Source organism: Pinus tabuliformis, chromosome 1_2 (assembly GCF_031772625.1).
Source record: "Pinus tabuliformis cultivar Carrire ecotype Pingquan chromosome 1_2, CPIR1, whole genome shotgun sequence".
Lineage (NCBI taxonomy): Eukaryota > Viridiplantae > Streptophyta > Pinopsida > Pinales > Pinaceae > Pinus > Pinus tabuliformis.
Window position 1 is genome coordinate 1356293039 of NC_142298.1, and position 15868 is coordinate 1356308906.

The 15868-nt window shown below is 37.2% G+C and overlaps 1 protein-coding gene across 2 annotated transcripts in view; it reads left to right on the top strand.

The window, feature by feature from the left end:
- Positions 1–14567, top strand: part of LOC149211259 (MAG2-interacting protein 2-like) — a 542599-nt gene extending 528032 nt beyond the window's left edge. For both annotated transcript variants that reach the window (XM_089396982.1, XM_089396981.1), the window contains one exon: positions 14325–14567. In XM_089396982.1, the coding sequence (XP_089253108.1) occupies positions 14325–14377 (53 nt within the window). In that variant the 3' untranslated portion in view covers positions 14378–14567. The remainder of the gene's footprint in view (positions 1–14324) is intronic.
- Positions 14568–15868: the final 1301 nt, after the last annotated feature.

Below are 15868 nucleotides of genomic sequence, written 5' to 3' on the forward strand. Positions count from 1 at the left end.
AATTCCTGTAATTGGGCTTGAATGGTAAATCCATGTGAACCGAATGAGAAATCCAGGAGTGATGGATCATTGTTAATTTAAACCTCTGTTTGCACTAAAAGGGCGCATATCTGTTTTAAGCTCTGTCTATTTTGATTAGGATCGTTTCATGTTTCATGCTACTGAGCAGCAATGTAATTCTGGTTTGAAAAGCGTAAAGTAGGAACAGAGGTTTGAAATTCGATGTTAGAACCATTATTGATTTACAGGCGTAGAGAAGTTTACATTTTGAATGGAAGGACATATAACGATTGCCGAGAGTTTAATTGGCAAATGGAAATCTCCTGTTATGAATCGTAGGCATTGAGTATTGGAATGTCTTAACTTTGTTGAACATTAAACAACGTTTCATATCTGGCTTGATAAGTTAAGTTCGGGCCTGAGATTGAACCATTGACATGTAGAACAGGGTAATGGAGCAGCGCTGGCTTAATCAAAGTTGTCGCTGGATGTGCCATCGAATGAGGCGGTCGATCAAACAGTTGACAAGTCGTAGTGTGATAACGAAATGTCTAATTCCATGTGGGAACTGCAGTTGAGGTCGATTGTATTTATTTCCAGACGTGATGAGGCAGAGATCAAATTATATAATTGTCGAAATAATTATTTGCAGAAGTGGCAGATTTGACAAGTGAAGACAGATCGATTTACATAAATCGATGCTCATTTGTGTTAGAATTCCTACACCAGGAGTCAAGGGCGCAGAGAAGGAGCTGTCAATTCGAGGATGATGGATGAATGGTAAGTCACAGTTCAGCGTTGGGGAAAACTGGTACAGAACGAAGTACCATAATGTGGATTGTTGAGTTCATGAATTTTAATGGAGGAGCTTCCGCAATCGAGGTGTGTACAAATTGCCAGAAGGAGTCTTATCTGGGCGAATGTTTGGAAATACGTTTTTATATGCATGAGCAAAGAAAAGATTCTGGTTTTGCAGGGTAGAACTGCATCAAGTATACTGCGAGAGTACTTACAGAAGCCGAATAAGACACCAACCATTAAATCTTGTGAAAAGACCAAAAAACGGGTTGGACGGGAATCCGAGTTACAAACATAGAACGATGCCCATCGACATCAAATATATTAATAATATGTATGACTCCACGGTCCCTTCATCTCCTTTCATCTCATATGGTGAGCTCTTCCATAATGCCCTGATATTCAAACAAAAAGCCAAAAGTGTTACCTGAACCTCATCCGTTCTGGATAGTTGTAGGAATAAGATCAGGTAAGAGATTTAATGAATACATGGGAGATAAGTGTTTCAACTTCGGCACACTCCACCATGTGCATGGAATTACTTGTGAGAGATGCTGTTGCTGCCCGTTAATGTTCTCAATATTTTTCATACGCTGGATTTTAATATATATGAAATTTTAACATCCACTAAATTAGTAATAGTTTATGGGACCATTAAGTTTTCTGTTTTTTGCTTTTGCAATTCAATCATCTTATTATTCAAATTAACAATGCGCTGACTCAGCCTTCTAACAGTGCCTTGACTGAAAAGATAATGTCAAGGAACCGATGTTAACATACTGTTGTAACTGCCTTTGATGTCTCAGAAAATATCACATTCCAAAATGAAATGTTTTTCCAATTCCACTGCCCCTTACATGCAAAAAGTACACACCCGGTCCTCTGTTCCATTGATCTGTTTCGCACCGTAGTTGATGTGAGTTAGTTCTTAATTGAGCAATAAGAATTTTTTCTCTCCATGGAATGCTAGCTCCAATGTACTCTTTTTGTTGGAGATCTCAAGTGGGATTGGGATTGAATTCTTGAACATTGTATTTCTTCTTTCTACCCAACTCTTTTCTCCATATGCACTTACCAAGCTTCTCCGTAACAAAACTTTTTAAATCCTTGCTATTTGTGGTACATGCATTGAGGTAAATATTCCATTTTTGGATCCATTTGTTGTTTTGTCTCATCCATGATTTCTTTCTTTCATTGATTCCTCATTCCTTCATTGAAGATAACTTTAGGTCATCTACTTTCTCCCATTTGTTCAATTCTTTGTAGATATCATTTCTTCATTGAAGATAACTTTAGGTCATCTATTTTCTCCCATTTGTTCAATTCTTTGTAGATACCTTACGAGACGCACCATAGCTCTTGTTTCACTCAGCATTATCCCATAGGAAACCGAACTTTTTATTTTAAACTTGATCATGATCAAGCACTTTTGGATTTTTCCAATTTGCTTCCATTTTGAGACATGGATGTTGCTAGCCCACAATTCACACCAATATAAAATAATTGGACAAACTAGGAGCCCAAAAAAACACTTTAACTGTTTTTCAATCCCATAACTTTGCCTCTCTACATCTTGTTTTGAAGAGCATATAATGCTTTCCACCCTCCTAAAATTCTCTTCTTTCTGTAGTGCTCCCAGTTAAGCTTGTTGTTGAAATCAATCCTGAGGTACTTTTATTCATTTACTTCTTCAAGAATGTTGCCTTCAAGGAAGAAGGTATCCTTATCATGGTTTCAATAAAACTATAAAAAATCAAAAAAATTCCCACCTCAAAGATGTGTAATTACAATAAGGTATCTCCATAATGGCTAGGTATTATAAATTTGGAATATTTTGGAAATTTGAGAAAGAATAGAAGTCAAATAGTAATTTGGGTTCTGTTTATCAAATTTTCCAAATATTTCACTATTTACAATCAAGATAAAGATATATTCTGTTAATTTGAAAAAGAGAAAAGTCAAATCGTTGATTTTGGTTTCTATTGATCAAAATTTCAAATATTTCACAATCTACAATCAAGATAAAAATGCCCTGGTTAGTAGTGTATTTACTCTTTGCTCTGTGTATAATGATGTAAAATTGGGTTGCTATATTTACCAGTCTAGTTCATATCTGTCTCTTCAAAATAGGATGTTATTGCATTAGAATGTCTCTTCAAGAAATCCTTTTCAGAATAGTTGAGATCCTGTTGAATTTCATCTGTAAATACATGCCCAAGTTTCCATCTCAATCTCTAAATGGTTTGTGTTGGACTATACCTGTAACACAAAAAGAAAGTATAAAAATTTTGGAGTTTTCATTTCTAAATATTTATGGACAATATTGTAAAAAGATACAAGCAATATGAAAGCAAGTTTCATAAGTCAGTTCACACAAACTACCCACCTCTCAAAACTAGAATCCATTGTATTATAACTTTTCAACCTCAAGGTGCATCAAACCTAGTTTTGTGCTCAACAACTTCTCACAAAAACACTCAGTTGCAATTAGGTATTATATGTAAGCCATAAGGCAACGCTTATTGCGAAGGAGAGATGCATGATGAATAATTGCACCGTAGTGATCTTCATTCCTAGTGGTTTCTATATCCAACCCTTTCTCATGAATTTTCTTGTTGCAAAGATTATTTCATTGCAATGCAATACAATAATCATAAAAAATAGTACCCATTTATGTTACAATGAAACAAAAGTGGTTAATAATTATGCGAGAGTTATACTCCATACAAGATACCGCTCGCAAGTAATGCTCGTTTGCTTCTTGTAGAACTTGCTCAACGAGATCATTCTGCAAATAATATCAAGTTAATGTACCGTCAAAAAGACCATATCATAAAATCACAGTGTAAAAAAAAACCACGAAATTAGTGGGAAGAAAACCTAAATTCATATATTCATAGAACTGCCCGATTTTCCCATCCTCGACACGGGGAGCAAAGTCTTGGAATAGCTGAACAACTTTTCTTCCATACATCTTGAAGGATCGTATAACACCATAAATTCCCATGCATATTTACATCGCAAAAGAAAAGATCTCACTCTTTGGAGCGAGGTGTGTTTCATGGAGATTTGATCCTCCAAGGAGTATTACAGGAAGAAAATATTAAAAAAAACCGTAGAAGTATTAGAAGAAATTTAAGAAATAAAAGATGAAAAGATTCTTGAAAACTTGAATAACAGTCCAACCGGGGATAACATTATAACATTTGAAGCATATTTATTTCGCTAAAGAAAAATCTCACTCTTTAAAGCCTCCCATTCAGTTAAACATCTAGTTAAGTTCGAAGTTCAATTCAGTTCTAGTTCCTTATCCGAATCGGATCCTTAAACATTTCCATGACTGTTTCAAATTATGTCAGGCTTCAAAATCTTATGAATAACGAGCTTATCAAAAATTACTTCTGGACAATGGCAATTTGTGGCCAGAATGGAACAACGAGGACCCTCGGTCAAAGTGCACTGACCATTGGCCCATGGAGACCGCGCATGGATGCAAATTGGCAATTAGAGGCCCAAATCCAAAAACAGGGGCAGTTTCTAATACGCGATTAGTGCAACACAGGACAAAACCCTCAAGAAGGAAAGCCCTGAGCGCTTGGTCACAAGGAAAATAGGAAACTATGCGGAAACTATTAGGAGGCGAGTCTTGTGCCCAAAATTGGTAGGATATTGCATGCACTTCAAGCGGTAAGCGGGTTTGGCTGAGTTTAGCACGATGCCACACACTGGGTGACGCATGTCTAGCGGATGAAAGAGAAAACCGCTTACATCGTGTGAGTAACGGTCGAGCAACTTACCCGCATGATATAGATGGAGACCGTAGGATCTGGAGGCTCCAGATCAATGGCGGAGAATTAACCCGATGGATGACCAGATTCGACGGGGAAATAGACTAAGGCACATAAATATTTGAGGTTTGGCATGACCGATGAGTTGGCAGAAGAATCAGTTTCGCGGGCAAATCCTGGAGTAATGGAAATAACGACCGTTTAAAGAAAACTGACACTCAGTTTGTAAGGCAACAAGTGGCCACCTCTCTGTGCAGTGTTACACAGCGATGATGACGCAGAGCAGGGGAATTCTAGCGGACAGAGGCAGGCGATCCAGAGAGCTGGGAAGAGGAAATGAAAAGTCAGAGAGAAAATTGGCTTTAAGCCATGAACAAACATAGAGCAGAGGAGATAGAAGTAAAGAAAAAGAAACGAATTGCAGAGAATAGAGAAGCCGAGCTGACTTGCAGAACAAAGGCAGCATCGAGCAGATAGAGACAGAGAGAGTCCGAGAGTCTGTGAACTCCAGAGAAGGCTTGAGAGGTTCAAGCAACTCCTCTGTGTACCTGTCCGGTATTGAGTACCAAATTGGGCTTATACCATTGAGACCAGTTGAGGTCGGGATTCAGTAAGGGGGAGTCTGTGTACTCTAGAGGCTTGGAGGATCCAAGTGCCACCCTATTGATGATCATCTGTTAAGTGAGACTCAAATTAAGCTCCTTATTGTAAAATCTCTGCTTTAAGACACAATAGAAAATGCCACCACTAAAGGCTGGACCAAGAGACATATCCCAGGAGGATTGGGTGAACTCCTTATTAAACTTGTTGTGTTTTTATATTTGCTTACTGTGTTTCTCTTACTGTTTTAAGTGTCTGTGTATTTCACAATCTTATCAATCCGTTGCTTAAAATAACATAGAAACACCCCAGCACATGGATCTGTAATACCTTCATTCATTAACTAAGATCATTCACGAGTGATTTCAGATCAAGTGGTATTAGAGCATTAGGTTATAAAGATTAGACAAGCTTGTGCTGGACTTTGTTGTTGAATGCTAACTAGATCAAAGCTTAAATTAGGAGAAGGAGAGTTGGTTGAGATTAACCCAGAAATTGGAAGAGTCTATCCTAAGAAGAAAATGTCAAAAGAAAGTCCTTTGGGACCAGACCCCCAATTCATAGATAGTTTCCTGGCCATGAGGTCCATGGTAGAGGAAATGTATAGGGAGTTTAAGAAAGGTAAAGATGAAGATTCATCACACTCCAAAGAAAAAGGAGAAGAATAATCTCTCCTCCATGATCACTCTAAAGGCAAAGGGAAAGAAGAAAATTTTCTCACACCTCCTAATATCCCTGAACATAAAAAGAAGACATCTTTGATCAAATTAGATGTTAAATTTGATTTACCCATATATGATGGAGAGTTGAATGCAAAAAAGCTGGATAACTGGATCAGACAAATTGATGTTTATTGCAGAGTGCAAAGTATCGACTCAGACAAGAGTAAGATTCAGCTGGTCAGCCTACGCCTCGGAGGCACTGCCTTGGTATTGTGGGAAGGCAGGACCCAAGCTGGAATGAAGAAACATGGTAATATTCTTTCTGTTTGGAGTGAATTTGTTTCTGCAATCAAAAAACAGTTATATCCACTAGCTTACATGTAGCAAGCCATGATGAGCTGGCAAACTCTTCGCCAATTGAAAGGGCAAAGTGTACAGGTTTACACCCAAGAATTTAGGAAGAGAGCTTTGATTCTAGAAATTTCATTAGACTCACCTGAGACTCTGCTGAAGTATATATGAGGTCTATGCAGTTACATGAGGCACACTATCCTCATGTTTAATCCCACTAGTATAGATGAGGTATCTGTTCAAGCTACGCATCTAGAAGCTAGAAGAAAGAATGGGAATCCAGAAGTTGGAGGATCATCCAAGCCAATTGCAAGCAAGAATAAGGAGAAAAGAAAACAGAAATGGAAAGAAAGGAAGGCCAACATTGCACAAAAGACAAAATCTTCATGCACTCACTATAAGAAGGATGGGCATGATGATGAGCATTGTTGGATTCTGCATCCAAATCTGAGACCTAAGAAGTTCAAGGGCAAGAAGAAGAAGACTGCTGCAGCTATTCAGAAAGATTTGGGGTCGGACTCAGGAGATGAAACAACAATTGCAGCCACAGGTATAAAAGGTAAAAATTCTGAAGCATCTACTAGCAATTATGCACAATCTATTAATGATGAAGAAAATGAGAGAAAAAGGCATGAGCTTTTCCATATTCGAGTTATTTCCAAACATCAGAAGATTGATACTTTGTTTGATAGTGGCTCACAAGTAAATTTAATTTCTGAAGCAATTGTAAAGAAGTTGGGATTACTGACTACACCTCATAAGAAACCATACCCATTAGGTTGGTTAAGTGATAAAGCACAACTACAAGTGACTAGACAATGTAAACTTAAGTTTTTTTTTGGGTCAGCATTTGTAGATGAGGTTGAGTTAGATATAGTTCCTCTGGATATATGTGGCATTGTTTTAGGAAGTCCTTACTTGTATGATAGAAAAGTTATTTTCTATAGATCTGAGAACAAGTATCTACTCATTAAAGGTGGAATCGAATACTTTATAAGAGCTCATAAGCTCAAGAATAAGTATACTCTCATAAACTCAGGGCAGATGAAACGAATTGTAAATTCATGCAAACAATTTTTACTGATGGTTGTAAAGGAAAATAAATCTGATCAAACCAATGTGTTTGAGGGTTGTGATGCTAAACAACAAGCTAATTTAGAAAAAGTTGTTTCAGAATATGATATCTTGTTTCAAGAACCTAAAGGTCTGCCACCCAAAAAGGAAATAGTGCATGATATTAATTACTTAACATCGGAATGTACAGGTTGTCCACTTTAGAAAATGCAGAAATCAAGAAGCAAGTGCAGGAGTTGCTCGAAAAGGGGTTCATCAGACCTATCACATCACCATGTGGGTCTCCAATCATTTTAGTGAGAAAGAAAGATGGCTCGTGGAAAATGTGCATTGATTACCGGGCACTGAATAAGATAACGATAAAAAATCGTTATCCCCTTCCTCGCATAGATGATCTATTAGATCAATTAAAGGAAGCTGTTTATTTTTCCAAGTTAGACTTACATAGTGGATATCATCAGGTCAGAGTTGCAGAACAAGATGCATGGAAGACTGCTTTCAAAACAAAGCAGGGATTGTATGAGTGGATGGTTATGCCTTTTGGCTTAACTAATGCTCTTGCTACTTTCATGAGAATAATGAATGATGTACTCAGAATTTTTCTTGATGATTTTGTTATTGTATATTTGGATGACATTTTTATATTTAGCAAAATGTGGGAAGAACATTTAAAGCATGTTAAGCAGACACTAGATGTTTTGAAAAGAGAAAAAATTTATGTAAAACTCTCAAAATGCAAATTTGGCAAAGCATTTTTGAATTATTTGGGACATATAGTAGGGGGTGGTAAATTGAAGATAGATCCCTCTAAAGTTGCAGTCATTGTAAATTGGCCTAAACCCAAATTTGCTACAGAAGTGAGAAGCTTCTTAGGAGCAGCACAATATTGGAGAAAGTTCATTTCTAACTTTTCCTTAATTGCAGCTCCCTTACATGCTTTGACGGGATTGAACAAGGTGTTTTAGTGGGGAGGCAAACAACAAAAAGCTTTTGACACCTTGAAAGAAAATATTAGTACAGCACCAGTACTAGCATTGCCAGATCTTCAAATACCATTTCAGACCCAAACAGATGCCAGTGACTATGACATGGGAGCAGTGTTGATACAGCATGGTAAACCCATATGTTATCATTCTGAGACATTTAATTCTGTAGTAGTTAACTATCCCACATATGATAAAGAATTGTATACATTAGTACAGAGTGTGAAAAAGTGGAAACATTATTTAATGGGCAAAGAGACAATCGTACATACTAATCATCAACCACTTCAATATCTATACTCCCAAATTAAGTTGCAACAATTAAGACACTATAGGTGGATGGGTTTTCTACAACAGTTTCATTTAGTCATCAGATATAAAAATGGCATACACAATAAAGTTGCAGATATGTTATGTAGACCTATTATAAATGCATCTACTATACTTAAGCATAATTTAGTATTGCATGAGAGCTACATTGAACAATATGCTCAAGATATAGATTTTAAAGATGTATATGCAACTTTAAGTCAAGGCAAACGAGTAGAAGAATTGGATTATCACATTAAGGACCAACTCTTGTATCATTGTGGGAAGTTATGCATTCCGCAAACTGAAAGAGTAAAGATAATTCAGGAAGCACACACTTCTCTAATATCAGGTCACTTTTGTGTAAGTAAAACGGTTGCACAGTTGCAAAGATTTTGTTATTGGCCAAAAATGAATGAGACAGTTTCTAGATATGTAAGAGGGTGTACCATGTGTGCCAAAAGCAAGCCCAACAATATAAAACTAGGCTTGTACTCTCCACTACCAGTTCCTTCTCATCCTTGGGAAAGTATCTCCATAGACTTTGTTGGAACACTGCCCAAATCTAGGAAAGGTCATGACTATTTATATGTTTTTGTGGATAGGTTCAACAAAATGCATATTTTGATACCTCGTAATAAACAGGGTACAGCTCAACAAACTGCAAAGTTGTTCTTTTAGCATGTATGGGTTCATTTTGGATTACCCACTTCCATTGTATCTGATCGAGACACCCAATTTGTTGGGAAGTTTTGGTCGAGTCTGTGGGAATTGATGGACACCAAATTGAAGAAAAGTACAGTTTTCATCCACAAACAGATGGCCAGACAGAAGTAGTCAACAGGACAGTGATCCAGTTGCTAAGAGGCTATTGCAGCAAGCATCCCAAGCTTTGGGATGAACATTTGTGTTATGTGCAGCATGCTTACAACCAAGTAAAACATTCTTCTACACAGAGATCTCCTTTTGAGACCTGTTTTGGTTTCACACCAAGGTCTCTCTTGGATTTTGTCTTTGGTAAAGACATAGTAGTTGATAGACACAATGATGTGGACAAGGCAACCAAATTCATTGAACAAATCCAAGAGATTCACCAAGCAGTACAGGAACAGCTGGAAAAGAGCCAAGCCAAATACAAGGCAAGGCATGACAAACATCGGATGGAGCATAGTTTCCAAGTTGGTGATTAAGTCTGGCTGTATATCAGCAAGGACAAAATGCAAGGTGAAGGTAAAAAAGCTAAAGCCAATAAGGTATGGACCTTTCAAAATACTTGAGAAAATTGGTGAGAATGCTTTTTGCCTTGATTTACCAGCTTACATGCACATCTACTCAGTTGTTAATGCTGACAACTTGAGACTATTTGAACCTTCATTAATTGAAAATCCCGAAGAGCAAAGTCAATTGCCTTCTATTGATGACCTGTTACCTGAATATCTCAATGAATTGTAGGAAAACACAGTTCTGGACAGGGAGGTGAGGACGATGCGCAAGGGAGATGTTGAGTACCTCAGGATTGGACTCAAGGGTTCAAAGCCAAGCAGTGCAAAATGGATAGAGATTGGACAAGTGAGACAGTTACACCCGGACTTAGTCGACGCTTGAAAACTAACTTTTGGTGGTCCAAAAGCTTTTTTAGTGGGAAGGCCGTGATCCGAATCGGATCCTTAAACATTTCCATGAATGTTTCAAATTATGTCAGGGTTCAAAATCTTATGAATAACGAGCTTATCAGAAATGACCTCTAGACAATGGCAATTTGTGGCCAGCACGGAACAACGAGGACCCTCGGTCAAAGCGCTAATCGCATATCGTAGGACAAAACCCTCAGGAAGGAAAGCCTCAAGCACTTAGTCACGAGGAAAACATGAAACTATGCGGAAACTGTCAGAAGGCGGGTCTCGCGCCCAAAATCGGCAGGATATCGCGTGCACTTCGAGCGGTAAGCAGGTTTGGTCGAGTTCAGCGCAATGCCACACACCGAGTGACACGTGTCTAGCAGATGAGAGAGAAAACTACTTACATCACGTGAGTAATGGTCGAGCAACTTACCCGCACGATATAGACAGAGACCATAGGATCTGGAGGCTCCAGATCAACGATGGAGAATTAACTTGATGGATGACCGGATTTGACGGGGAAATAGACTAAGGCACATAAAGATTTGAGGTTCGGCATGACCGATGAGCTGGCAGAAGAATCAGTTTCACGGGCAAATCCTGGAGTAACAGAAATAACGACCGTTTAAAGAAAACTGACACTCAGTTCGTAAGGCGACAAGTGGCCACCTCTCTGTGCAGTGTTACACAGTGATGATGACGCAGAGCAGGGGAATTCTAGCGAACAGGGCAGGCGATCCAGAGTGCTGGGAAGAGGAAACAAACAGTCAGAGAGCAGATTGGCTTTAAGCCACGAATAGACAAAGAGAAGAGGAGACAAAAGTAGAGAAAAAGAAGCGTGTTGTAAAGAACAGAGAAGCCAAGCTGACCTGCAGAGCAAAGGCAACATCGAGCAGATAGAGACAGAGAGAGTCCGAGAGTCTGTGAACTCCAGAGAATGCTTGAGAGGTTTAAGCAACTTCTTTGTGTGTATCTGTCCAGTATTGAATACCAAATTGGGCTCATACCATCGAGACCAGTTGAGGTCGAGATTCAGTAAGGGGGAGTCTGTGTACTCTAGAGGCTTGGGGGATCCAAGTACCACCCTATTAATCATCATCTGTTAAGTGAGACTCAAATTGAGCTCCTTATTGTAAAATCTCTGTTTTAAGACACAATAGAAAACGCCACCACTAAAGGCTGGCCCAGGAGACGTAGCCCAGGAGGATTGGGTGAACTCCTTATTAAACTTGTTGTATTTTTATATTTGCTTACTGTGTTTCTCTTGCTGTTTCAAGTGTCTGTGTATTTCACAATCTTATCGATCCGTTGCTTAAAATAACATAGACACACTCCAACACATGGGTCTGTAATACCTTCATTAATTAACTGAGATCATTCACGAGTGATTTCAGATCAGTTCTTCCCACTAGTTCTAGTTCTAATTCATCAGAACTCGCATCATAAGATCCTTGTTGAATAACATGTAAAATATGGACATGTATTCAACCCATTCAATCTAGTTGATAAATTTTCATTACATGGCTAACTAGCCTCCATTCCTATTGCCATTTGTTCTTTTCAATGTTGATCATCCTTGTTTAAGAGCACATTTAGACTTTAGCATAATAGGAAAGAAAGCTATCTATAGCAGGTGGTTTTGGGGTATAGAAAGTGATTGGTCAACGAGTTTACTAAGCATCAACTTTTTTGGTTCTATGTTTTCTTTTCTTCAATTCTTCAAAAATCTTCCTTGCCACATGTAGCTTTTGCCACATTTGCAATAGTTTGAGGATGGTTGTGCCTTCTTTGTGGTCCTTCATTCTGATAGGTTTCCCCTTGTGTACAACAACCTTCCAATAGGGCCCTTCCACTGCTTCTTGTTCATTTGTTTATGTTATTTTCTTCCTTTTACATTGTTTTGTTTGCTTTCTGATCATATTTCAAGAATTATCTAAACCCCCATTTCCTTTTCTCCTTTCAAATTTTTCTTCACTTTATTTTGCAGGTCTTGTTTATGCTACCATTAGTCTTGATGATGTTTATTGGTGGCCTCATACAAGGTTTTTGGTTCCAACACCCAAAGTTGTATTGCAATAGTTGACCACTAATTAAGCAACTCATCTGAAGCTTTTGATCTATTTTATAGCCAACACAAGGACGATATTTTATAGCCAACACAAGGACAATAAATCTATGCTTATCTTCCAATTGAGCCATAGTTTTTGTTTCTTATTATAAAATTTCATTAAGCTTTTGTTAAAAATGATTCTCAGAAAGAAATTGCTTGTGAAATTATGGGTAAACAGATTTCAATTGAGTTGACACGCTGTCTTATGATAAGTTGCTATTTTAGCCTTCATGTCACAAGAGAAATGTCCAAGCAACCAAACTTATGCTGCAATACCTAAGGTGCTAACATTAAAAGTTGGGGGCTTTTCAAGTCATGGTGATTTTCAACTTCCTCTCTATATGTAAAGGAGGTGAACCACATGCTCATCTTTTCTTAATGGATCTTGCATGTACATTTTTGTTCTTACATTGACTCCAGGAAGGATGATAGCTCTTAGTCCAATCTTCACGTTGATGTCGGTGAATATTTTGTCGGCATACTTAGATTTTGCTGTGTTTTGTTTGAATCCCTATGATCATTCTTTGTCAGACTCTCATTTTGTCTTAATCCCTTCAATATGTTATGTTACCTATGTGGTTCTTGAGGGTTCTTTGTCCAAATCCCCATTTAACATGTTCCTCTTTTTCACTCAACTTTTTATTGTTGCATGTTGCTTCTGTAATTTAAACACGAGATTCTTGATGTGCTCAAGGCATCAAGCGGCACCCTATTTCTCTTCATCTACTGACTAGAGTTGTTCCCTTTATTAATGGGTCTCATCTACCAGTTCTTTGTTCTTATCTACCAACTTTAAACTATTAATATAGTCCCATTAGCTTTCTATAGTGTTAGTCTTTAATATTTATCTATCCTTTAACATAAGCATTATGGACCTAAGAGAGAACTCAAAATAATCTAGTTTGGTGTGTTAATTCATAAATCATATAAAAAATGCTATATTTCGAATGTTAATTTCACAGAAATGCATGGCATTTCTAACCTCATTTATGCTATGTACTTTGATATTTGGAGTGGTATCCTATAAACGCATTTTTTACATTCAGTAGAGATAGAAATGTATTTGAAACTTTGTCTCTAGGTTTGTTTGTTCATTGTGGATAGGATATCTAAATTGTTCATATATGAATGAGAAGCCTTTACCTGGGTAATGGGTCCAAACGTCTCAACAACATTAAAGGCTTTCTTTGTCCAAATGCCCATTCAACATGTTCCTCTCTTTTCACTCAACTTTCTATTGTTTCATGTTGCTTCTGTATTTAAACATGAGATTCTTGATGTGCTAAAGGCACCAAGCGACACCCTGTTTCTCTTCATGTACTGACTAGAGTCGTTTTCTTCATTAATTTGTCTCATCTACCAGTTTTTTTTTAATTTACCAACTTGATACTATTAATATCGTCCCATTAGCTTTCTATACTATTAGTCTTTATCCATCCCTTAAAATGAGCATTATGGATCTAAGAGAGAATACCCTAGGCTATGTGTTGATTTTCATGAAACTGAAACTGTAAGAACTGAAACTGTAAGAACTGTGAGAAATGAAAATAGAACTGTAAGAAAAATGTGTTGTAATTGATATAACTAACCTCGATATACTGTCAATTGTTCTGTGATGTTTTGTCTTCAAGGTTGGTGAATAGTTTGAAAGCATAACATGCAACTTCAATAGTGGTTGAACTTCTTTTATAGTTTTTGGCACTTGAATTTAATTGGTGGTAAGGATGGACATGGATTGCAATGGCTTCATTTTGAATGTTTGATCTGGATTTAATTTGATGTGATCCAATGGTTGGGAATTTGTTATTTGTTGATCCATGTGCTTTGATTTGTTTTAATGAGAAATAGAATGGGTTGGGTGTCATTTATTGAACAAAGTGAGATTAAATGTTATTGGGTTGGGTGTCATTTATTGAACAAAGTGAGATTAAATGTTATTGGGTTGGGTGTCATTTATTGAACATAGGGGGTTTAAATGTTGAACAACACAACAGTTATGGCTAACATACATTCACTTTTATTATGTGCAGGTGTGGATATTTATTTGGGATACAAAGTTTCAGTTCTGATGAGTGGGGGTTGAAGTGACTGCTACTTTATACTTCTAGAATAGACCATTTTGGAAGCATTTATGGTTTTATATGTTTTCTAGTTGGGTCAATATGGTTTGCACTCTTAAGTATTAAGATACTATTTATGGACAGTTGTGGGCCCAGTCAATGTTTTGGGAAATTTTGGACATAAATTAATATTTATTTGCACTCAATGTTATTTATCTTTGTTTAAATATTGGTTGCAAAAGTCTCAATTTATGGTGGTTTGGTGGGACCAATACTATATCAATTAATGGTCCCTGCACAACATTAGACATCTCTCCCCTAAGTAAAAAAGATAAAAAAATAAAAATATCAGAAGAATATTACAAAATAAAAATAATACGATGTTGAAATTTGGTACCTGAGGACAAGTGGTTCCCTAAGGCTTTGATCTTTGGCCTAGGGAAAAGTGTCCAAAAGAATTTAATTTTTCTCCTAAAGTGACTTTATAATTTTTATAAAGTTAAATCTAATTTCAAAACTGATTTTAAGTGATAAAGTTACTAAAGTCTAATTTTAAAGTGACTTTTATAAAGTAAATGAAAAATTAGAAAGGAAAAGTGATTTTGGAAATAAATCACTAAGTGGGTCTTTATTAAAGTGGGGTGAATTAAAAAATAGAAAGTGAGATTTAAATAAGCATTTAATCTCAGCCATAGATCTCAATCTATTTCAGCCATTGGATTTAGGGATCACCCAAAAGTCACTTAGGGTTGGATTAAGGGAGGAAAATGAGGAAAAGATCATTCATTCTTTCATGAGCAGATTGAAAGAGAGAGAGCAAGAGAGCAAGAGAGATTTTTGGACAAGGAGGAGAAGGAGGCAGCAGCTTGGCACACATACCAAGGCAGCATTTAAGCAAATCCTTACAGCTGAATGAACAAGCAGTAAAAGGCAAATTTTTGCTGAGAAAACAGTAAAAGGCAGATTTGTTTTTGCACAAAAATCGAGGCAGCTGATTTTCTGCACAAAAATCGAGGTCCGTACAGTCTGTCCGTATCGTCCGTAGAGCCAGTCCGTACAGTGGTCATACAGCATTGTGTTGCTATTTGGAAATTTCCAGTGGGCTGTGAGGCTCAGAAATCGAGATAAGTTGTAAATTTGCTTGTTGATTTTTGCTGAAAATTTCTCACTGTAAAAAAGGCATTTTTAGAAATAAAGAAGAGCTCTCGCACTGGTTTTCCCCAAGAGTTGTAGGGGGTTTTTCCAGGGTCACATTGACCAAAAATCATTGTGTCTAAATGTTTTAAATGGTTGTTTGTACCTGCTGACTTTTATTCCTATGTTTTCCAGCATTCTGTAAAATTTCCAGAATTTGTGTTTTCAGCAAAAAAAAATATTATTTTTTCAGTTGTTGAATGTATGGTTATGGAAAAGGGCATTTAACTACATGGAAAAAATAAGGTGAAACTGAAAACTAGGGTGGGAAACAAATTTTTTTACATGATATCGGAGCTTGAGTGCTGAAGTGCAGTTTG